General features: G+C 39.5%; 1 protein-coding gene across 1 annotated transcript in view; it reads right to left on the bottom strand.

Annotated features, from left to right (window-relative positions):
- Positions 1 to 25,335, bottom strand: part of NKAIN3 (sodium/potassium transporting ATPase interacting 3) — a 613,223-nt gene that overhangs the window by 206,706 nt on the left and 381,182 nt on the right. The window contains exon 6 of the mRNA XM_058698945.1: positions 17,508 to 17,594. Within this exon, the coding sequence (XP_058554928.1) occupies positions 17,508 to 17,594 (87 nt within the window). The remainder of the gene's footprint in view (positions 1 to 17,507; positions 17,595 to 25,335) is intronic.

Here is a 25,335-nt window from a genome sequence, read left to right as displayed (position 1 = left end):
GACACATAAATATATTTTAAAGAAACAGAGTGGTTCCTGGATTGAAAAGAGTTAATTGAAGGTACATGTTTATCTGAAGAAATAATAAGTCATTCAGAAAAGGTACTGGTAGCCATTTTGGCATGGGGAAAGGGAAGAGCATGAGGCAAATGTGGTTAGTGTCTGTCTAAGCCCTAGTGCATGGTCAAGGATGCACCTACTCCTACCTGGTCCAGGAGATGTGGGCATCCCAACAGGAGGTGCAGGCATGGCTAGATGCCACTAAATACCTGAATTACAAAACTAACCAGGCCTTTTCTTGTTCGATTTATACTAGACATCCTCCTGATAATAATTTAGATTTTCCTGTGGTTTGCTTTAGACAAGTATCTGGTCATTTTGAAAAACTGTTTTGTTTTGTTTTGTTTTGTTTTCATCTTTTTGGATAAACTGGTTCTTTGAGTTTGGAGTATTATGAATTCTATCACTGTGGATCACTGTTTCTTGGTCCAATATTTCTGAGACACTCACAAAGTCAACATCCTATGCCACTTTGAGGAGTCCACCCCATTATGAAGCTCCTTTGTATTGTTTCACACCTCAGAGCCTTGGGACACAGTGATAAATGGTGTGGATGAGCCTTGTACCACACGTACATGTAGTTCTGGTTTCTAATTTACGTTGGCCATCTAAGGGAGGAGGACTGGACACTTGTGGATTCCCTCTACCGTGTCTTTTTCCTCCCTTTCCCCCTTTCCAATAGCTTATTCATGTGGTTTTGGAGAAGCTGAGCCCACCATTGCTCTTGGATGGAATGCATGAACAAACAGGGAAATCAGAACATTTCATGACTCTAGCTATACTGATTGGTTTGTGGTGGGCATGTGACATAATCTGGTTCAGACTGAATCTCAGGTCTTCTTGGAATTCTGAGACAAAAGTATGTGACCTTCCTGTCATCTAGAGGGTATGTGGGATATAGCTGTTAGGCCGGGGACTGCAACTGTCATTCTTTTTCTATAAGGATGGAAGCTGTCCTGATGAAAACACCATAGGAGGAGGGAAAAACTAAGAAAAATTTAAAGAAGCAGAGTCAGAACTTCAGCAATATCACAATCCCAAGAATCAAACTGTGCCTAAAGCCTGACCCATGTGTGATATCTCAGTTACATAAGCCAATGAATTCTTTCTTCTTATTTAGGTCAGCTGAGTTGAGTTTTATGTTACTTGCAAAACAAAGGGCCCTAACCTAGAAAAGTACACTAGTGTATCATTATAAATAATTTTTATTTTCTCAATTTTTAAATTAATAACCCTGAAAATAATACCTAAAACTACAAAACAAATAGCTTTTTGGTATTGATATTTTACAGAACAATTCATACTTTCATTCCTTCAAAATGATTTTACCACACTTAACCAACTTTCTGATGTCACTAAGAAAAGATGTTTATGGTGCTTACTCATGTCTATTCTCAAGTCAATAAAATCTTGGCACTAAACTTTCAGTTTTAAGCAACTAAATCTTAAACTGTTGTCAAGAGCACCCGAAGGATACAACGGAGTGTTCTTGGGCATGAATAGATTTTTTTAAAGTATTTTTTTGTCAGGCAGACTCTCAAAAAGCTCAGCTCATCAAGAGATGTAGGATGTGTTCACATCTGTTCTCATCCTGGGTGACCCTTCTCCCACATAAACTTACAAGTTTCAAGCGTATGAGAATGGAGGCAGCATACTAAAACATTCTAAAAGAGATGAGGATATAGAAGAAAACAACAGGAATTTATCGAAAGTCACTAGATTTGGCTCCCATTTCATATGGCAACACCTATCACCCCACTCTTTCTTCACACAAGTAATTGTAAATGCTCAGCGTTTGAGGACTGGGACAAATACATACCCCACTAGGGCTTTGCTTATCTCCTTTTAAAAAATGTAATATTCAGAATCATGGCATCAGTGTAATTAAGATTCTTGGTTATAAGCAAGAGAAAGCAATTCTAGCTTCTTGAGTAAAATAGATTTATTTGGAAGAATATTAGTATGCGTGCATGAGCAGATGTGGGGCTTCACAGAAATGATGGGAGAATAGCGACTAGTCTAGAAACAGGTAGATTTCAGGGCACCTCAGTGGCTCAGTCAGTTAAGCATCCGACTTCGGCTCAGGTCATAATCTTGTAGTTGGCGGGTTCAAGCCCTGAGTCAGGCTCTGTGCTGACAGTGCAGGGCCTGGAGCCTGCTTCAGAATCTGTGTCTCCCCTTCTCTCTGCCCTTCCCCCATTCTTTCTCTCTCCCTCTCTCCGAAAAATAAATAAGCATTAGAAAAAGAAAAAAAGAAACAGGTGGAAATCAAGGAAGCTACAGAGGGACAAAACCCAGGGAACAAGAATCATAGTTCCTCTATTTTAATCTGTCCAAGCCCCCACCACTGGGATTAAAAAATCTGTAATCATTCCCTCTGTCAAGGTTTCACCTGTTTGTTTTAAAGTTTCAGAAGAGAATTCCTTTGGTCACATGCTTGCCCAGGAAAGGGAGCATCTAGTCTCTAGTTTGTCTAGTGGGTAGTTAATTGCCTTCCCAACAGGACCATATATAATGGCAGAAGGTCCATTCCCCAAAAAAACAAAAACAAAAAATTGAGGACTAACTTACGGCCAACCAAAGCAGCACACATCCTCATTACAGTATCCACAGATCCAGGGATCCTGAGGCAAATTCCTGCCTCCTCAAGTAGACATAGAATGCCAAAGGAGTTAACAGCATGGTAACTGTTTTGTGCTTTGTGTCAGAAGTCTAAAGCATTAGGTCTAGTAATATATATCTTGAGGATAAAATGCCAACACTCTTTAAGACACAAAAATTGAATAGAAGCAATTCCTTAGAGGAAATGTCTATTGGTTAGATGTTCTTTCTATTGCAGATAGAGGAAAATGCCTGTTGTCCTGCCATTTGAAGAGACTGAGCCCTTAAAATCACCTACACAAAACACAAAATGGCTCCCCTAAAAGGAAAGGGCTGACTTCTTTAATCCTTGAGCAAGAAATGGGGTAGAGTCTTTTGCAAGTCTTCACTCTCTACGTCTCTCCTCAACAAAGTTGGTTTATTTTTTTAGTTTACAGTGCAGAACTGATCTTAATTGTGTTACTTTTCCTGGTTTGAATTATTTAAGGCTAGTTGAAAAAAGAGATTTCATTCATAGACTAACTTTTGTGGACCAAAAGCATTGGGAGTTTTCTTCCATTATAGTTGAATAGCACAAAGCCAGTGGTAAGAAGAGGAGAGGAAAATATGTCATTGTTTTTTATCAAGTGACTCTCCAGTAGCTGATTTCCTTAACACGCAGGAGAACATAACAGAAGGAGAGGCAATCACACTTTCCTTGACTGCAGCTATTTGTAAATGTAATGCACTAATGCAATATCTAAATACTCAAGTGAGTTTCTGACAGTCCTATCCATCACAATACAACTCTCACCATGTCACCTAAGTGCAGCCATTCTAATGAGCCAGAGGGAAGGAAAGGTGAATAGATTGTTAAGCCACTTATGTCGCTGGTCTATAACTTTGCAATGTATGCCTTTTGCTCTCCTTTTTCTTTTGTTGTATAGTCATGATTGTACACGCCAGCATGATTATACACTATGTGCAACCTCATCTGATGAAAATAGAGGAAAAAAGGAATTTAGAAAATGTATCATTTTGGTCCTCTTGGAGGCAGATTCTGAGATGTAGCTAAGAGTGGAAGAGGTTTGTTAAACGTTGATGTCTGAATATGAAAGAGGGAGGAGGAAGCAGAACTGAGCAAGGAAAGCCTAAGCCTTCAGACTGAAATGCAGATCTCAAAAAATTTGAGCCAATTGAACAAGGGAAATCTAAAGCAAGAATCGCCCACTGGAGTTCTGCATTGGGCAGAAATGAACAAAGCTAGTATCCCAATCATGCTCAGTCATTACAGGGGGCTGTCTGGGTGAATGAGACCTTCACTCTCCAGATGAAGCAAACCTTGCAGAATACTGTGAACTCATAGTACTCATTGCAGAGAAAGAGCAAGTGTTTTCTTGAAGGGAATTTGGAATGGTAGGCTTTCGTGATTGTCACAGAACAGGAAATAGTTTGTCTAGAATGAGATATTGGTTTAGTCCCAGAGTAAGTGTCATGTACTGACTTTGTCATCATTTTTTTTAAAATGTTTATTCATTTTTGCGAGGGAGGGAGGGAGGGAGGGAGGGAGAGAGAGAGAGAGAGAGAGAGGCTGAATGTGAGCAGGGGAGGGGCAGAAAGAGAGGGAGACACAGAATTTGAAGCAGGGTCCAGGCCCTGCTCTGTCAGCACAGAGTCTGACGTGGGGCTTGAACTCATGAACTGTGAGATCATGACCTGAGGCAAAGTCAGACTCCTCACTGACGGAGCCACCCAGGAGCCCCTTGACTTTGTCATTTTTATGACTGCTACCAAGGAGCACAATTCTACATTTGTAGGCAGAGAGAGTGAAAATGTAACAGTTAATTATAACAACTGCTCTATTAAAGGGAAGCATTTATGATGATTTATTGTAAACCAACTAAAAATTACAAAAACATAGCCTTAGTTTGGGCGGCGATAATAGAATAGTATAGACTGGGGGCCTCAAACAACAAACATTCATTTCTCAGGATTCTAGAGGCTGGGGAAATACAAGATCAAGATGCCAGGAGGTCCTGTGTCTGGTGGGGATACTCTTCCTGGTTTGTAGTTGGCCGTTTTCTTGTTATTTCATCCCATGGGCAAGGGCAGATGGAGATCATGTGTCTCCAGTCTCTTCTTATAAGGGTACTACTCCCATCACAAAGGCTCTACTCATCACAACCTACTCATCTTCCAAATTCCCATCTTAAAATACCATCATCCTGGGGATTTAGGCTTCAACATATGAATTGTGGGGACAACACATTAAGCCCACAGCAAAAATATTTTGAAAATAAAGAAATTATTGGGGCGCCTGGGTGGCGCAGTCGGTTAAGCGTCTGACTTCAGCCAGGTCACGATCTCGCGGTCCGTGAGTTCGAGCCCCGCGTCAGGCTCTGGGCTGATGGCTCGGAGCCTGGAGCCTGTTTCCGATTCTGTGTCTCCCTCTCTCTCTGCCCCTCCCCCGTTCATGCTCTGTCTCTCTCTGTCCCAAAAATAAATAAAAAACGTTGAAAAAAAATTAAAAAAAAAAAGAAATTATGGATAAATAAAAAGTTTAAATATTTAAATTGGCGATCTCCCTTTCCTTACCCTTCCTTTTACTGGTCTACTTTCTTCTATTTATTTATTTTTTTTAAGCAGGCTTCACATCCGGCACATAGCCCAACATGGGGTTTGAACTTACAACCCTGAGATCAAGACCTGGACTGAAATCAAGAGTTGGATACTCACCCAAATGAGCCACCCACGCACCCCTCACTGGTCAAATTTCAAGTAAACTGTTTACGTATATCAATAGCACTGTCTAGTATGGACTTAGTAGTTCCAGGTATGTTATTAAAAGTTATTAGACTAATGTGTGAAATCTTGGATAAACATATTGTTACCTAACACATCATCTAGAAAGACAGTATGGATAGTGCAATGGAAATAGCACTGGCAGGAAGTGAGAAGACTTGGTCTTGAATTCTCCTTTGACAGTAAATATCCATGTTCTAAGTTTCAAAAAATAATTTACTTCCTATTGATAATTGCATTGTGGATTTTATCTTGTCTGTATTATAGTAGACAATACCAAAAGTCTCAAACGTCTTTAGAGATATCCTTCCATTCATTCAAAAAAGTATTTACTGAGTGCAGAACCCAGACTAGGCATGGTCCCAGGCATTTGAGATACAAAGCAAAGCCCATATTCTCTTGGAGTTTGTGCTCTAGTGGGAGCAACAAACACTGAGAAAATACAAGTACAATTTGTGATAGATGTAAGTGCTGTGAAGAAAGACGAAGCACACTAATAGAAAGAAAATACCTGTATGATTGTGTATGAGGGTGGAGGCTTGGATTTTAGGTAGGGTGGTCCAGCTTATCTCTAACAGAGAAGATACTAGGAGCAAATCTAGTACATGCAATGGAAAGCCAGAAGGAACAGCAAGGGCAAAATTCCAGGGCAGGAACAAGCTGAGCTTCTGGGAGGAATACCGTAAACGTAAGTGTGGATGGATTATTGTGAAAGAGGCTGGTTGCAGAAGTGAGGTGAGTAAGGAAGGGCAGATCTTGCCGGAAATAAAATTCACGCAAAGAGTTTGAGTTTCTTCTAAGCCTGAAGGAAAGTTCCGGATGTTTTTAGGCAGGATGACCTGATAAATGAGGTATCTTTTAGAAAGATGACTCTGGCTGCTGTGGGAGAAAACACCTGTAGGATGGCAAGAAAGGAAGCCAAAAGCTAAGGCACTAATTAGCCTGGGTGAAACATGAAGGTAATTTAGACAGTCAAGGTGGTAACTGGACTGCTTCACAATACATTTTGAAGGTAGAATTGTCTGGAATTGCTGATAGATTGGATGCAGGGTGTGAGGGTAAGAGAGGGATCAAGAATGACTTCTAATCTGAGCTACAGCCTAAATGTGGAGCTCAAATTTGTTAGCAGGTATTTGGCAGAAATTGGGGGTGATTGCCATCTGTGAGCTAATCCTAATTTTCTTTTCCATTAATATAAGCAGTGAGTGGGAGTTTCAGGTCATATAAAAGGGCATGCAGCTCTCTATTTTTCACTTGCTACCTTATTCTCTACTCACTATCAACATAGCAATTGACTCATATAAATAGAATTTTGTATACATCTTGACTGGTCCTTTTTGGGGGAGGTGGAAGGGGGGAATTCAGACCATAATTGGGCATCTGTATCAGAGTCCCCACTTAAGATAGAAATGGTTGGTCGTGATGATGCCAATCAAATTCAATACCCCACTGTGTGGGTTTAATGAGTAAGTCCACTTATGCTTTTTGGTATAATAAGAAAGCAAAAGCTGGCACAATTTTTAGAGAAAGGTTTTCTCGTAGGAATTTGACAGCATTATAAACTCTGTTTGACATAAGGTAAAGGCAGACAGAAGTAGTAGGAAGACATCCTTTAGAACCACAACCTAGACAGGGAGACAATCAGTTTTTTTGTGGCCTGAAGCTTAAAGAACTTAGAAGATCTTCAAGGTAAGAAACAAATAATTACAGATATGAAAATCAGAATGAGAAATTATTCATATGAGGAAAAAATGCAAAAGATAACTACTTAAGGCTGATAAAATCACAGAAATCACAGAATACACACAAATAATATAATATTTTTATAAATTATTATCTGATACCACTCTGTAATAATTTTCCCTACTTTTGGCTGCATATACTTCTATCACATTAACACAAAACAAAAATTACATTATTTTTTAAAAAAGAGTAAAGATAATTCTGTTTCACTCTAGCATGGTTGATGAAACTTTAAAAACATTTTATAGTTGGGATGCCATAAAAATATGTCTTCTCACATGGATGTATTCACTAATTGGCTAATTATGCCCTATAAACACGTAATTCTGATTAATCCTGTTTTGTATCATTTTTATTAAAAAAATATACGTTTTAATGATTGAAATGATTTTTGAAAGACCAGCTTTGGACTCTGTATACTTCAAACATTATTCTTCCTCTTCTATGCATGGAAATTTGGTGTTAGGCACAGACACCTTTGCATCGTGACCAAGCCCTGGTCTTGGCCCTGCCCCTTTGTGTTAGGGAGAAGGTACAGTAGGCCATCTGAGTATATTCTTGGAAGTCATTCCCACACTGGGAAGTCTACACTGAGAATCATCTATGAAACTCATAAATATACTCCATTAAGCTACTTTCTCTTTAGCCAAATGACTAAAATGCCCGTGCCCACTGCAATGCCATCCTGTCACCAGGAATGTGACAAAATTGGAAAAAAGACAATTGTCTCAAACAGTGTTAATAAATTACTTTGGCAGATGTTGCTAAAACATTGCGTGAATGCAATGCCAGGACCCCTTTCAGCACCTTGGAAAGGGCTCTGCCATGAGGGGCCCTGGAACTTGAGCTTCATTTTGTCTGTGGCAAATCCTCTTTTCCTCAAGAGTCACAATTTGGGGTGCACTTTGTTGTAATTTGATGAGAGAGAAAATAATAACTACATAAGTGGTAACCTCAAAAGGAGTTTCAATTCCACAGAAGGGAAATTTGTTCAAGACTCTCTTGAGCACACTGAAGAGGAGAAAGGGGAAAATAAATTATCTGGTTTTCTGGCATGTTTGGCTTGAATGTTTTACTCCAGTGCCTCTCAAACTTACATGTGCATGTGAATCTTGAGGATCTTGTTAGAATGCAGACTTTGACCGCACAGTTCTGGGTCAGCAGACTCTGAGATTCTGCATCTCTAACAAGTTCCTTGGTTTCCTAGTGCCAGTCTTAGGATCACATTTGAGTCACAAGATGTTAGCAATAGTTCAAATGGTGATTCCAAGTCTGCAAAATTAAAAAAAAAAAGAGTTGGGGTTTAGAAGGAGATTAGCATGAAATCAACTAAGTAAGAAAGGTAGTCAATGACAAGAAAAAAGCCTGGCACTGAACTTTAGGGCACAGTGACATTTAGGGCAGCCTTTCTGAACTGGTGTTCCTCTTCCCTTCAACCACAGAACACAGAAAATGATTTCAGTGGCTGTTTTCTCCATCGGAGGATGGCACCTAAGGAACCCATTCTAGATGTACAAGGGAGAGGTAAGTTCAGTGGATGCCTTTGGCCATCAGGGCTTTATCTCCGGGAACTCTGGCTGAGAAAGGCTGAATTAAAGGAAAAGAAGAAATGGTTCATCACAGTGGACTGAGATTGAAGTTTGAGTAATATCAGGAGCTTAGGGCTTCATCAAATTCAGTAAGATGAGGGAGTGATTAAATATATGAAGAGTTATTAAGAGGTCAAATAAAATGAGGATTATTGATTATTATCTTCTCCTTCCATGAGACAGGTTGTGTTGACTTTGGCAAGAACAGTTTCAAAGAGAGAGAGTTTGATCTGAGTGGGTTCAGGAGAGAACAGAAGGGAAGGAAGGTTGAATGGTGAATATAAGCATTGTTTAGAGAGTGCAGAAATTGGCTGTAGCTGGACTTCAAACAGGAAGGGATTGGGAAGACTTTTTTTTTTTTTATTAAGGGATGGGAGCTATGCTAATCAAAATCTTCTAGTAGAGAGGAAAATATGAGGATTCTGAAGTGAGAAGTGACAATCTTAAGAGCTTTTACTAGGATAAAGGTGATAGGATCTACTAGGAGGAGGAGGAGGAATTGACCTCACAGAAGAGCCTGGAACATGTCACAGGAGGGGAGGCAGACTATATGGGCTCAAGGTTAGCGCCCCGATATCTGAAGAGAAATAGTGAAAAGGTCAGAAGAGGACAGATATCTTCACCAAGACCTGAATTTTCCACTCTTAAATACTCTTTAGGGCCATATATGCAGCTCCATACAAAGATTGTATTGTTTCAATTCATTCATTCAGCAAATACTCACGGAGGACTGACTATCCAGGTGTCAAATACTGTTGTCTCCTGTGGTTGGCTGGAGTTTTCTGCAGAGCTCTTTTTCCTTTTTTTCTCCTCTCCTCTATTAATATCTCACCACACTCACTGAGTCTATTTTGTGAGCTAATCAGAAGAGAGTAGGGGGCACCTGAGTGGCTCAGTTGGTTGGGTGTCTGGCTTTGGCTTGGGTCATTATTTCACAGTTCGTGAGTTCGAGCCTCGGGTTGGGCTCTGTGCTGAGAGCTCAGAGCCTGGAGCCTACTTCAGATACTGTGTCTCCCTCTCTCTCTGCCCCTCACCCACTTGGGCTCTGTCTCTCTCTCTCCCCAAAATAAATAAACATGAAAAAAATTTAGAGAAAACAATGTTTTAAAAAAGAGTCGGTAGATAATATTATGTGGAAAGCTTAAGATACTTAAGATTAAGATGCAGGAACCCAAGTTCTGGTATCATTGTAGTAAAAGCTTTACCCTGTGTGGGTGTATAACCCTAGAATGGTCAGGAGCATATGACACAATAGAAGCGGGATATTTGGAGGTAGTTGTATATGTCATAATCTCCTCTTGTCCCAGCATCTTCTAACTCCCAGACTCTCTGGTTAGGAAAATGTTGGACACCCTTGACTCCTTCAGCTGCTTACTAAATTATCCTCATCCCATCCCATACTGTCAACTGAAGTTTACTAATGTCTCTTGTACCTGACCCTTTGTTTTCATTTCTACACTGACCTCTGCATCCAACCCCCACAGAATTTACTGCCCAATCTCTGCTGCTTCAAACAACTTCTTACTCTGTCTCCTAAATTCCAGGCCAGACCCACCATTCCCCTTCTCAGAAACTCCCATTTGAAGAAAGCCTGAATAGGGGTGCCTGGGTGGCTCAGTTGTTGGTTGATTAAGCATCCAACTTTGGCACAGGTCATGATCTTGCAGTCTGTGGGTTCAAGACTCGTAGGGCTCTGTGCTGACAGCTCAGAGCCTGGAGCCTGCTTCAGATCCTGTGTCTCCCTCTCTCTCTCTGCTCCTCCCCTGCTCATGCTCTGTTTCTGTCTCTCTCCAAAATAAATAAACATTAACAATTTTTTTTTAAAAAAGAAAGAAAACCTGAATTGAATGGGACATTTGGAGCCTCTGAATCTGACATTTTCAACCTCATTCCTTCTTCCATCCATCAAATCACCCTCTGCTTGAACCACACGAGGCTACTTGTCCTTAATGCCTTTCCTTATCCCTTTTTCACATCTTCTATTCTGGTTTTTTGATTCTGAAATTTAACACTTACCTTGGCCTTCAAATTATTACAAGGAATTATCAAAACTTCCACATTCTTGGCAAAGCCTTCTTGAATATGTCGAGTCACAATGCATTGCTCTTTGTTCTACATCTCCATGGAAGCTGACTTGTACAGCCACTGCAATACTTACTTATATCTTGTGTGGTAGAAACATATGCTTTTTTATGTTTATTCCCCATACCTGATGATCAATTCCTTGCAGAGAGGGGCAGTATTACTCATCACTGACCTCTCTACCAAACACATTTACACATTTCTCAAAGTGCTATGTACACAGTAGGTGTTCAAAGAATTGTGCGTGAATGTATCAACCCACTCTTAAGTATTTCATAAGAAGTGAACTAAAAAACTTTGGGCCATTCACCAGATTGTAAGTGCTACAAGGGCAGAACATTTTATTAACTTTTTATTGCCAGCAAAAAGAACAAAGCTTAGCTCAATGAAAATTTGTTGTATGAATAATTCAAAAGATTCTAAGGATCAGTGTATATAGCAGGCCCATCTGATGGTTAAGGGTAAAGTATGACCCCAGTGAGAAAAGTAATAAAACAATAATAATTTCCAAACAAAATGGGAGAAAAAATAGAACTGTGGAGTCAGTCACAGATGGATTAACAATGATTGGGATGTTCAAGAGAAATACACTTTCAAAAACAAAAAGCTGAGAAAGATGTTATGGACACCATTCCTGGCCAGGAGGGGCTTACAGGCATGATGAGAATGTTGATAGCAAGTCTGAGTTGAGATGCTTTTGTTCATAGTTTTGGACTGTCTGGAGACACTGAGGGCAAGGCTACGATTTCGAGTAACCACAAGAAGCAAATATGGTAGCTCAGGGCACCTGGGCAGGAAGGGGGCCGGGTCAGTGCCCCTCAGCCAGCCTGGGCTCTTGTGTAGAACAGAACAGACCAGAGATTACTGTTTCCTATGGAGTAAGGAATGGCCATGAGAGCTGGCCATCCTCAGAGGGGTTCATTTTGGCATGGGCTAAGTGATGCTGAATGCCAAGTACTGATGGATGGGCCTCTCAGGATGTACAAATGACCTGGCTCGAGATAGGCTCGTTCAGCCGCGGGGTGCTGGGCTCCCCAGGAGCATGGCCTGACTGAGCGAACACACTGGGAGAGACACCAGCCAAGGCCCGAGCAGAAACACAGGCCGACTCTACAGTTAAGAATGCATCCGCCTCATCTCAGCAGAGATCAGCCAGAGGATAGCCAGGACCAGCCGCTGCAGGGGGACCAGGCCTCTCTGGTGAGGCCTCCCGTGAGGCCAAGATCCCTTCCCCCATCCTGACAACAGGGGGATGGGAAGCTCCCACTCCTGGGAAGCCAGCCACCATGTGGGGGAGGTGCGGGGGAGAGTGGGGAGGAGCAGGTCTGTTAGGAGCGAATCACTTTGATGGATTGTTTACCCAACAGACATGATCTAGACTAAAACTAACTGGGGACTGCTATGTAGACATCTCCCCCACCTTCCTGGCCCAGCCCCGGAAAGTAGAGGCTGGTAAGCAGGAGTAGGTCAGCCAGAAAAAAGGTTCTATTTTATTGGTTTTTATGAATCCAGTGTGTTAAATTGTGACCTGTCAACTTGGAAGTCCAGGGGCTGTGAAAAGAGCAGCTTCAGCCAGAAACCAAGTGGTGGCCTGATGCTCAAACAGAAAAGGGCATCACGGTCCCCAGCATTCGTGATGGCCCAAGGACAGTCACGCCTGACTGGGAAGGGGTGGAGAGACAGAAAACAGCCAAAGGTCCAGACGGCAGCATGAGCTTACTGACCCTGGGACTACAGCTAATGGGCCTGAAACAGGGTATCTGTGCTCTGAATGTGCTTTCAACTAACTGAATAATGTAAGTGTGTTTGTGTCAGGATCCTGAATTTTGGAGTGCCAGCTTTCTTAAATTGCCTGTGCCTGTGTATCTGGAGATGCACTCGGAGGGTGCTGGAAATACTTCATGCCCATCAACCCATGCTATTCTGAAGTGTTGAGTGAGGATGTTCCCTTGGTAGAAGGGGGTGGGGAGAGGTTGCATAACCAGGGAGAGGATAGTGTCCTGATGCCCAGAGGGTCCAGTGGACAGCACCCCACCCAGGTTGACTGGCCAGGCATGTCTCTCACTCTGTACGTCATCCTTCTTCATCCTTTGGCTGAGTGGCATGGACATGGAGGATGTGGAGGAGAACTTCAAGAGATGTTCTGCACAGCTGTGTTTAAATGATTCTTGACTACTGTCCATTGCATGCCCATATCCAAAATGGGCTCAAGACCCTGAACCTTCAATCTCTAAGTATCTGTGATAGATTTCTTTTCTTCGTAAATCAACAACAACTGATCACATCTTGCCTTTTCTCCTGGGCTGTATGATCTACCATTAATCATTTCACTAGCAGCTTTGGTATTATATCTGCCTGATGCATTGAAACCTCCATAATATCATTCAGTGGGGTCTTCCAGGCCATCATCTGTACTAATGTCAGATCAAGCATATAGGGTCTTCAGTTTTCTTAGAAAGGAATAAACAAAAAAGCAAGGTCTACTTTTAAATGTATAATTCACATGTGGCTATTTCCTTACTCTCCGTATACTTAATTATAGATTATAAAACTAATTGTGTGTTCTGTGGTGTTTCCTTCCTAATCTGATCCCAATATCCTACATTAGTCTTCACTATATCTCTGTGAGGTATGGCCATAAGATCAATTATCTTCCTTTAATAGAAAGAAGAGAAGGAAAGTGGTTTGCCCAACATCAGTTGCCAAATTAGTGCTGGGACCTGGCAGAAAGCCCAGGTCCCATGAATCCTGCTCCTGTGCCCCATCCAGGAAACCATGTTGCGCCTAAACCATGACACCACGTCAGGACTGGCTCCAGTTCAGCTAAGCAGGCAGACGTCCCCCGAGGCGTCTGGCCAGCCAGAGAGGGTACAGCCCACCGGGTGGCCAAATCTATTCTGACCTTTACATCAGAAATCAGCACGGACTCAATAGATTACAGAATGACAATGAAGCAGTCTGCTGTCTCCATCCAGCATAACAGACCATGTTGAAGCACCTTAGTCTCATAATTCTTTGTCGTCACAGTGCCAGCAAAAGCAGAGGTGCAATGTACCTGACAGTCACATTTATTTATTAAAAACTTGAGAGTCTAATACATGCAGGGCCCTAAGGTATTTCTCATGTCTCATCTATTTAATCCTTCCAAAGCATCACAAGTTACCTATAATTATCCTGATGCACGGCTGGTAAGTGCTGGAGCCAGGATCTGAAGTCTCACGGTGGCCTCTACTGTTACAGAAAATGCAGCATGAAGATGGGTCCTTATGGAGCTGGTCAGTGCTGCTCATGAGGATGGGAGAGACAAACCCAAGTAAGTCTCTCAGAAGCTGGCTCAGTAGATACCAGGGGATGGAGTGGAATGTGTATCCCTTGTGTTACCTCTTGGCTGTGGTACCAGTTTAACTTTGTGACCTTGGGATAGTCAAGCCCAGTGTCAAAGGGATTCCATGGAGATATGAATGATTTCTAATTGGATGGCCACTTGGAGGGTCGAAAATGAAGAATTCCATGTTGAGGAGGGGCTACAAGGATATGCCTTCCAAGTGGGTTGAGCCCCTCACTTTTTAGTCACTTTTTTCTTCTCATCACTGCTCCATTTCAAGAGCCTTGAATAACCCCTGCATCCCAGATATACACTCCAGTGTAAATATGCAGACCATTCTGACACTTAAAAATATATCCATAGCAAAGTAGGACAGGTTAGAATTACAGTGTAGCTTGTAGGCATAAGGGAGAGAAATGAGTAGGTAATACTTCACTTCCTGAAGTTGCAAGGAATAGTTTACCAGCCAATTGCTGCAGAGGGAGGATAAAATTACTATCCAGATCAACAAATGCATAGACTAGAAAACAAATAAATTATTTCAACACTATTTCAGAAACTCATGTTTTATCGATGATAAATCACTGAGTGGAAGGGAAGTTATGAATACAGTACTTATTTTAAAGACTCAGTATCTTCATGGTGTGATATATTCATTTATTCAAGAGTGTACCATCAAATTATCTGAATGGGTAAGGTTCATTTACATATAATATGCCAAGCGGTGATAAATTAGAACTTTGAACATCCATTGCCTCAGTTCCTCAATGATAAACCCAACTAATTTCTTCCCACGTAAAGCAAACAAATACACAAAATGACTGTTTCCAAAGTTTACTCAAGAAGCTTGTACGACATTCTCACCACCAAATTCAATTTTCCCCACAGGACAATACGTTATGTTTATGACATTCACCTCACAACTGTTACTGGGGATCTGATAAGCATCTGTTAATGCACAGGAGATAGACTGTCACAAGTTGACCCCCAAGCCAATGCCACGGAACAGGATCTTCACAGCGTGATTTCATGATTTTGTCAGAAGACACTTTCGAAATGTACACAGAACACATTCAAATTTAATTCCAAAGGCAAACAGAAGTGCTAGGGATTATTCATGCCTTGGCTGCCCTTCATTAATGCAAATAATTAAAAGAGGACTGTAAACAAAGAGGCACATGGACTGCTAAGATAAAGCAAGAGATCTGCTTTGGCTTCTGTCCTCCTGATTTCTTTTGTTCTTTTGGTTATTTGGATGTTTACAGAGTTTTCTCCATTTGTTCCACTGAATGCTGAAGGACAGGGTAAGATTGCTTTATCCCCATTTCTCAAAGGAGGAACCCCAAACTCTGAGATACAGACTTGGCCGAGGTCACCCCAGAAGGGGCAGGATACGGAACCGATTTCAGTGCTCCTGTTTCCACATGCAGGACTCTTCCCTCTGTACCGTAGCCACTGAATATTGTATAGAATGCACACACAGTTGGCACCATTCATTCAGTCAGCAAGTACATACTGAGAGCTCATTGTGTGGGGGGACTATTTTAGGCACTGCAGATAGAATGATGAGCCACATAAAGCTCCTGCAACATGGAAACTAAGACGGTGTACTCTTTTTCTTGTTTCAGCTTTCTAAAAGGAGAAATGAACAATGAGGGGATAGACTTTCAACACAAAAGATGAGAGAGGATTACTTGCTTATGTGTGGGAGTCCTGGTTTCCTGTTCTGACAATTGGCCATGGGCACAGAGCGGGCATGCTTTTCTTCTTATATAATGCATATGTAAAATGCACCCAAATGAATATAATTAAATGCAGATATTGACCAACTAGTCTGTTAAAGTGAATATAATTCAATACACATAATACTATATTATTTCAGTTTCTAAAATGGATTCTGACATCTTAAAAGGTTTCATTATATACCTATGAAATATTTACACAACTCTTCTGATCGGCTGATATATACTAGCAACTTCAGACATGCTTAGATAGCTATTTCAAAAGACAGCCTTCCATATGTAAGCAGCCCTTTAAAACAGTATGAAAGTTGAAATGTTTTAGATACTGTTTCTAGCCAGAACAAAATAGCCAAAAACAAGGAAAGCAAGAACTTGATCTACTGCATATTGACTTTCCTAACGCTTGAGATTAGAAAACACAAAGAATACCCTTGTATTAAAAAAATTCACTTATACAAATGGATTTTTAACAAAATCTTCAGTTATTTTGGTAACATGTTAATTTACTAGTGACTTCCCTGATCTTTCTTTACTTATAGGTTTCTTTATCTGCCCTGAAGAGTCTTAGCTGGAGGCAACCTCAGAAATACAGAACACTGTTAAGGCTTCACTTTAAAATAAGAGAAAAATTGGTAGGGGCCGTGGTTACAAAAGAGCTGATAGGAATAATGAATGAGAACTATATTTAGTTTGGGGATTAGGGAGGTGGTTAGAATTAGACATTTTAGAGTAACCATGAAAAATCAAAAACAGTTATTCCAATTCGGAAATTCAAAGCCTAAAATAACTTATGCTTTGGGGAAGTACAATTTTTAAACACAAATGCAAATTACAAAGTGTTTTGTAATCTAATTTATGAGGCTCATTGCCCTAAGCCACAAATAACCCCCAACATAGGATCCTATAATTTTATCCACCTCCCTTTTTTTGTTTCTTTAGTTTGCTAAATGTTTCCTGATGTATAAAATAATAGCTGCTGAAAATCTGTAAGCCACAAAAATATTCTCATGCTTAAAAATCTATGCCAATTTTCAAGGCTGAGATCTAAACAAGTTCCTGAATCAGATTTTCCAAATTGAAAAATAGGGGGTGTAATGGGGAATCAATGGTAGATGTGGTTCAGAATGGTAGCAAAATCAGCCCCAGACAGGTTTTTCCTGACAGCAAGCCTACTGCTCAGGGAACGCAGTTTCGGTCACCTCTTCTCTCAGCTGCCTTGTCCTCTCTGAGGTCCATCTCCTTGGAGCTGTCCCTCTGGTCTCTCTGGTAGATAGGGCCCATGAGAGTTGGCCAGAGCAGATGAGTTCTGTTTAATTTTATTTGCAGATTCAAAGTAAGTGGGGCTTGCTTTATTTCCAACACAATTTTTCCAACTTGGCAATTATTTCAGTGTTCCTGACTTCCCATGAGCCATATCTGCTCATGATCCACCACAAGTTTACGTCTCTCCGTTCTCACTTTATACATTCTTCACGGGGCTGGGGTGATCTCTTTCATACCCATGTTTACAAACCCCTATTGTTCAGGATGCCAAAATATGCACCTATTTCCATCCTAAACCCATACATATATCCTGCTACCTACTAGACATCTCTGTTCAGATGCTTCACATCCAAATTGGACATCTTCATCTTTCTCTCTGAGCTCTTTCTCCTGTATTTTCTTTGTATTCTGGAAGACAGATCACCATCGACACAATAGTCTAAGCTAGAAATCTGAGTGCCATTGTCATTCTCTCACACCCAGTCTCACCAAGTTCTATCTTGATTCTGCCTACTTTTTAAAAATAAAGATACATTCTGTCATTTCTTCCTTGTCTATCCTTATTGTAACTCTTTAACCACTTTGCTTGTTCCACTGCAACCTCTAAATGGTCTCTTTTGTGTTTCTTCCCTCTCATCTATTCTGTACCCTGAAGCCAAAGCTGTATTTCTAAAATTCAAATCTGATTATATCACCCACCCGCCTAAAATACTTCAAGGACCACCTATGATTTAGAGTAGTGATTGTCAAATTTTTTTTTGCCAGAAAATGTTCCTTCATCTATATTTAAATATGTCCAAGAGATGGAAGTGGACTTGTTCTGGCTGAAGCAGAGGAGGCAAATCCCTGGATCCTTTATGGCTCAGACTCACCCCATCCCCTCCCTGACCGATGCTGACTTGTCATCATAGCCTTACGTCCATCTGTTTACCTCCTCATACTGATTCTTACCACCCCTCCCTACCGCCAGCACCTGCCTCTCCAAGTTTATTTATGCCATAGCTGGACCTTGCAGAAAAGAGTGACTGTAGACATAGTATAGAATTTTAGCTGCCGGTGGCTGTGTGCTTCCATCCCTGCGTCCACCTGCACTAAGCCCGAGAGCACTAATCACCCTGGGATCTTTCTTCATAACTCAGGGAGTTCTCATTACTGCTCTTCAGTTTGAAAGATCCTATTTCTGATTTCTTATGAGTTCCTCCTTTTCATTTTCGTTTTTGTTTGTTGTCTTGTTGGGTGGAACAAATCATCTGGTATTTTACGAGGAAAAGTGAGTGTGTGCATGTGGTGTGTGTGTGTGTGTGTGTGTGTGTGTGTGTGTGTGTGATTAATGTTTGCAGATACTGCTTGTCCAAAAATGTCTTTATTATATACTCTTGCTTGATTGGTAGTGTGGCTTGGTCTATATTTTTTAGATCATTTTTAAAAGTTTTTACTTATTTTGAGAGAGAGAGAACAAACATGAACTGGGGAGGGGCAGAGAGAGAGAGAGAAGAAGAGAGAGAATCCCAAGAAGGCACCGTGCTGTCAGCACAGAGCTTGACGTGGGGCTCAAACTCACAAACTGTGAGCTCAGGACCCAAGCCAAAATCGAGAGTCAGATGCTTAACCAAACTGAGCTGCACAGGTGCCCCTGGCTTGGTCTATATTTTAAGTAGGAAAGAATTTTCCCTCTAATTTTCCATTTCAGAGCTTTTTTCTCCATTGTCCTCCAGCCTTCACTGAGCCTGCAAAAATATAAAGCCATCCTAATTTTTGATGTTTTGTATTTGGCACATGCTTTTTTTTTCTGTAGAAGCTTATGGCATCTTCTCATTGTACCCAACTGCTCTGAAATTTCAGGAATGGGCCTTATTGTGGATACATCTTAGGCACTGCTGATGTTCAGGCTGACTCAGGTGCTACTGCCCTAGGATTTATTCTTGAATTGTTTCATTGATTTCTCCCTCCTCTCTTCTCAAACCCCTATTATTTTGATGTTGGGAGTGGATTTAAACTATTCTTCTAACTGTATCTTTTCTTTCCCTTCTGTTCTTCTTTACAGAGAAGAAATTTATACATTGTTATTGGCTTCTTTATTTATGCTATAAAGATTTTAATTTCCAAGAATGTAGTTTTGTTTTCTGCAATATTTTAAGCATTCTGGTCCCATTTTGGTGTGGCAAAATCTTTTTTTTTATTTCTCTTAGAATATTAATAATAGGGTTTTTCTCCCTTTTGTTTACTTTTTTTTTTTTTTTTTTGGTGGGAGGCACAGTCTATGTTCTTCTAAGTTTATTTTTGTTTTGTTTTGGTCACTCTCCTTCATTTTAAAGACTTTCTGGAGTGCCTGGGTGGCTCATTTGGTTATGCGTCTGACTTCCGCTCAGGTCATAATCTTGTGGTCCGTGAGTTTGAGCCCTGCACTGGACTCTGTGCTGACAGCTCAGAGCCTGGAACCTGTTCGGATTCTGTGTCTCCCTCTCTGTTCCTCCCCCACTCGTGTTCTGTCTCTCTGTCTCTCAAAAAGTAAATAAACATTTAAAAAAATTAAGTATATGATATCCCTTTAAGTATATGATATCCCTTTGATGTTTGATCATGATTAGAGGGAGAGATCAGAACAATGATATGAACACTGAGGCCATAGTGAGGGCTTGTCAATTTGGAACTTGTAGGAAGAGTGATTGATTTGGTTTGTATGTGTTCTCAACCTGGGACATAATAATTCTCATAAAGGAACACTGAACTGTATACCTTGATCATAGAGGTAACAGATCAAACTCCAGCCTACTTGAGTGGAATAGTAGGGCTGATGGACCCCTCTGTAACATTAGCCAACCACACACACTTCCAGATTCAGTTCGATCTCTTCTTTTGTAAAAGTTGCTTTGAAGCCATCCTTCCCCTGAGTCCCAGACAAAATTAATTGCATCTTCCTTGGTGTTTTCAGGATACCTTGCATATTTCTTTATTTTACAATCTATAAGGTTGTCATAACTTGCTTATGTATCCCCTTACATTTTTATTTCCTTGAAGTAAATATCTAGGTTTTTTCCCATTTTTAACCCCCAAACCTGGATTAGTGATAGTATTTTGAGGTGGGGCCTTTGGGGGACTATTATATTTAGATGAGGTCATGAGATGGAGGTCTTATGATGAGATTAGTATTCATATAAGAATAGACACCACAGAGCTTGCTGTCTATCTGTCATGTGAGGACACAGCATGAAAGCTCTCATCAGAACCCAACAATGCTGACACCTTGACCTTAGACTTCCAGCCTCCAGAACTGGGAGAAAATAAATTTCTGTTGTTTACTATACCTAGTATATGGTATTTTGTTATGGCAGCCTGAGCTAACTAATACAGACCCTAACACATAAAATAATCCCATAACAACCCCCAAATGGGACTATTACCCTAGATACAAATTCATAATGGCAAGAGGGAACGTGGTTTAATGTGATAAAAAGAATACCACATTCCGGTCTTCCTGGGCTCTGTTTCTTTGCATCTCTTTATAAATGAACATACTTTGAGTATCAGAGCCAAGGTTTGACCTGACTCTGACACTTCCTAGTGGAGGACCACAAGCAACTTCTTTAAGTTATCTATAGTTGTTTCCTTCTTGGTAAAAGGGAACAAAAATAAGTTTGTTTACCTAAAAGAGTTGTTTAGGTAATTAAACGTATAGTGCTTAGAAGAGCTCTGGCAGAAATTACTTTAAAAAATGGTAGTTGTAATACTCAACCACCCACACCATTATGCTACAGGGATTCTAACCAACATTAAGTGGATTGGCATATCTCAGATTTACTCCAATGAATCTGCATCTTTAAAACCTCCTCAGAAACAGTTTTTGCTGAGTGTCTCAGTGAAGAGGAGAGTAGATATTTTTCATGCTTTGTCTTTGTTCTAATGTTTTGAGAATAAGAGGCTTTTCTTCTTCTTCTAAAAAATGGTAGGTTTCTTCTGCAAACAAATGATTGGTCCCACCTGTCTGGCAGTGCTTTGGCTAAGCTGCAGTATGGCTAGTTAATATGAGGAGATCCTTTGTGTACTAAATTGACTGGTCTAAATTCTAACTTCTCTTAAAAGATAGTTGGGATGATTTCTTAAATATTGAAGGCCAAAAGTTCTAGATGGAAATAATTCTACATAAAGTATTGAATGACATTATTGAGCTTCCATAAAAATTTCCAAGTAAGATTTCTCCCACACCTTCCACAAGGGAGAAGTCATTTGCTAATGAGACTTAATGAGGTGAATATTAGAGAGTTATGCAAATCATTCCAATATGAGACTTGAAAATTGTTATTCTTCTTTGATTCCTTGCGTGTCTCTCTTTAGCAATTCAACCATAAAGAGGCACTTTAAAAAAAGATGTGATACCTTTTTTATCATGCAAATACGAATACAAAATGTGCAAAAATTAAATTATAGGTTGAATACAAAAAGATGTATCAGTGTTATTCTTAAAAAAAAAATCCACTTTTCCCAGTAGGGAATAATCTTGCAACGCATTCTCTTTCCCTTTCAAAACAGATGTTTTGGTTTTTGCAGGTACTGTGAGAACCCAGGATTATATTCAAAAGAAGGTTTATTTAAAAATACACAGCTTTTAGGTATTCTTTGAATCTTTAAGACAGTTTGAAAGGTTTAATTAAGAGCCTGTGAAAGATTAAAACAAAGCATTCCTGTTAGGACCAGATGGCTTCCCTAGTAAATTCTAAAATCATTAAAAAAAGAATTAATACCAATCCTTTGGAAACTCCTCCAAAAATTGAAGAGAGGAAATGCTTCCAAACTTATTTTACAAGGCCAGCATTACCCTGGTACCAAAACCAGACAAAGACACCACAAGAAAAGAAAATTACTGGCCAATATCCCTGACGAACATGGATGCAAAAATCGTTTAACAAATCTTAGTAAACCAAACTCAACAACACATTAAAAGGATCATACACTTTGATCAAGTGGGATTTAGTCCAGGGATGCAAGGATGGTTCAACATCTGCAAGTCAATCAATGTGATACATCACATTAGCAAAATGAAGGGTCAAAATCATACGGCCATTTCAATAGAGGCAGAAAGCATTTGATAAAATTTAGCATCCATTTATAATAAAAGCTCTTAATAAAGTAAGCATAGAGGGAATGTAACTCAAAATAATAAAGGTCATATATGACAAGCTCACAGCTAACATCATACTCAACAGTGAAAAGCTGGAAGCTTTTCCTTAAAAGTTAAGAACAAGACAAGGGCGTCTACTGTCACCACTTTTATTCAACATAGTATTGGGAGGCCTAACCACAGTATTAAGGCAAGAAAAAGAAATCAAAGTCATCTAAACTGAAAAGGAATAAATGAAACTGTCACTATTTTGCAGGCAACATGATATGTAGAAAACCCTAATGACTTCACAAAAAACTGTTAGAAATAATAACTGAATTCAGTAAAAACTACAGGATACAAAATCAACACAAAAACCTATTCTACACCCAACAAGCTGTCAGAAAAAGAAATGAAGAAAAAACCTCATTTACAATTGCATCAAAAATTATAAAATACTAGGAATAAATTTAACCAAGGAGGTGAAAGACCTATAAAACTATCAGACATTGATAATAGAAAATTCAAGATGACAGAAGTAAATGAAGATAGCTCATGAATTGAAATAATTAATATTGTTTAAATGTGTATACCACTCAAAGTAACCTACAGATTCAATGCAATCTCTATCAAAATTCCAATGGCATTTGGGGTGCCTGGGTGTTCCAGCCGGTTAAGCGTTCAACTCTGAATTTCAGATCAGGTCATCTCACTGTTTGTGAGTTCGAGTCCTGCGCTGGGCTTTGTGCTGACAGTACAAAGACTGTTTGGAATTCTCTCGCTGCATCCCCCTCCAGAATAAATAAACAAACTTAAAAAAAAAATCCAAGTGGCATTTTTCATAAAAATAGAATAAATAATCCCAGAACTTGTGTGGAATCACAAAAGACCCCAAATAGCCAAAGCAATCTTGGAAAGAAGAACAAAGTTGGAAGCATCATGCTCCCTGATTTCAAATTATGACAGAAAGCTATAGTAATCAAAGCAATATGGCATTGGCATAAAAACAGACCGACAGATCAATGGAACAGAACAGAGTGCCCATAAATAAATCCATGCACATATGGGCAATTCATCTATGACAAAAGAGGAAAGCACATAATACAAAGGGGAAAAAACTCTCTTTAATAAATGGTGTTGGTAAACCTAGACAGCCATATGCAAAAGAATGAATCTAGATTACTATTTTATACCATACACAAAAATTAACTCAAAATGGACTAAAGCTTTCAATATAAGATGTGAAACCATAAAATTCCTAGAAACAAACATAGGTTGTCAGCTCCTTGACATCATCAACCATTTTTTTTGGATCTGACTCCAAAGCAAAGGCAAGAAAAGCAAAAATAAACAAGTGGAATTACATCAAACACATAGCAAAAGAAATCATCAATAAAAATAAAAAGGCAACCTACTCAATAGGAGAAAATATTTGTAAGTCATATATCCAATAAGGGTTTAATATCCAAAATATATAAAGAACTCATACAACTCAACAGCGAAACAAAAACAAACAAAAACAAAACAAAGCAAACACACAATAAACATTCTAATTAAAGAATGAGCACAGGATCTGAATAGACATTTTTCCAAAAGAGTCATAGAAATGGCCAACAGACACATGACAAAATGCTCACCATCCCTAATGGTTATCAAGAAAATGCAAATCAAAACCCTAGTGAGATAGCACCTCACACCTGTTAGAATGGGTATCATCAAAATGACAAGAAATGACAAGTGTTGGTGAAAATGTGGGGAAAAAAAGGAACTTTTGTGTACTGTTGGTGGGAACATGAATTGGTGCAGTCACCATGGGAAGAGTGTGGAGGTCCTCAAAAAATTAAAAACAGAACAACAATATATGATCCAGCAATTCCACTTTGGGGTATTTATCTGAAAAAATTGAAAACACTAATTCAAATGGATATATGAACCCCCATGTTCACTGCAGCATTATTTACAATAGTCAAGATATGGAAACAACTGAAATGTCCATAGATGTATGAATGGATAAAGCAGATGTCAAATGGAATAATTACCCAGCCATTAAAAAAGATTGGCATCTTGCCATTTGTGGCAACATGGATGGATCTTGAGAGCATTATGTGAGGTGAAATAATTTTGAGAGAGAAAGATAAATACTGTATGATTTCACTTGTATGGGGAATCTAAAAACAAAAACAAAAACAAAAACCCACATACAAAACTGAAATCAAATAAAAACAAAACAAACCAAAAAATGCTAAGCTCATAGATATAGATAGACAATAGATAAGTGGTTGCCAGAGGAAGGGGGTAATGAGGTGGGTGAAATGGATGAAGGGGAACAAAAGGTACAAACTTTCAGTTATAAAATAAGTAAGTCACAGGGATGTAATGTACAGCATGGTGACCAGTTATATGTCTGTAGTTATATATTGTATACAGTTATATACTGTATTGCATATTTGAAAATTGCTAAGAGTAAATCTTAAAGGTTCTTATAACAAAAATTATAGAATACCTGAAATTAATAGAAAGTTATATGCCAATTAAACCCCAACTAAAATAAAGAGAACCTATATTAAAGATATTAAAAGGAAATAAAAGCATTTTTGTTAGAAAATCTTGTTGCAATTGAAAGACAATGACGATTTTTCATATAGAGAAAATACTGCTTCAGCCAGTATAAAATCACAAAGTATCATTTTTCCATAACATCCTCAGTGTGCTTATACCAACCTTATATTTTCTATATGTCTAGAAATATGTTAAAAACACATTGCATCGGAACTGACACTGAATTCCATGAAATAATGAGAAGAATAAGTACAGGGATGGCAGACATTTGAACATAGCTTGTGGTCAATGCCCACACACCGTACTTTGGTCCTTAATTTGTGATAACTGGAAGCCCAGAACTCAATACCAACATGCTGTACGTTGGTGTGAAATCAGTCATGGAAAATATCCCTTCCTTTAATTCATCTCACCCATGAAGTGAGACCGACTGAAACACATGCTAACCTCAAAGAATTCATAATCAAGTCATGAAGAATAAGAGATAAAAAGACA

This window comes from Neofelis nebulosa, chromosome 14, assembly GCF_028018385.1.
Source record: "Neofelis nebulosa isolate mNeoNeb1 chromosome 14, mNeoNeb1.pri, whole genome shotgun sequence".
NCBI lineage: Eukaryota > Metazoa > Chordata > Mammalia > Carnivora > Felidae > Neofelis > Neofelis nebulosa.
The sequence above is the reverse complement of the archived record's forward strand: the minus strand, read 5'-3'. Positions and strand labels throughout refer to the sequence as shown.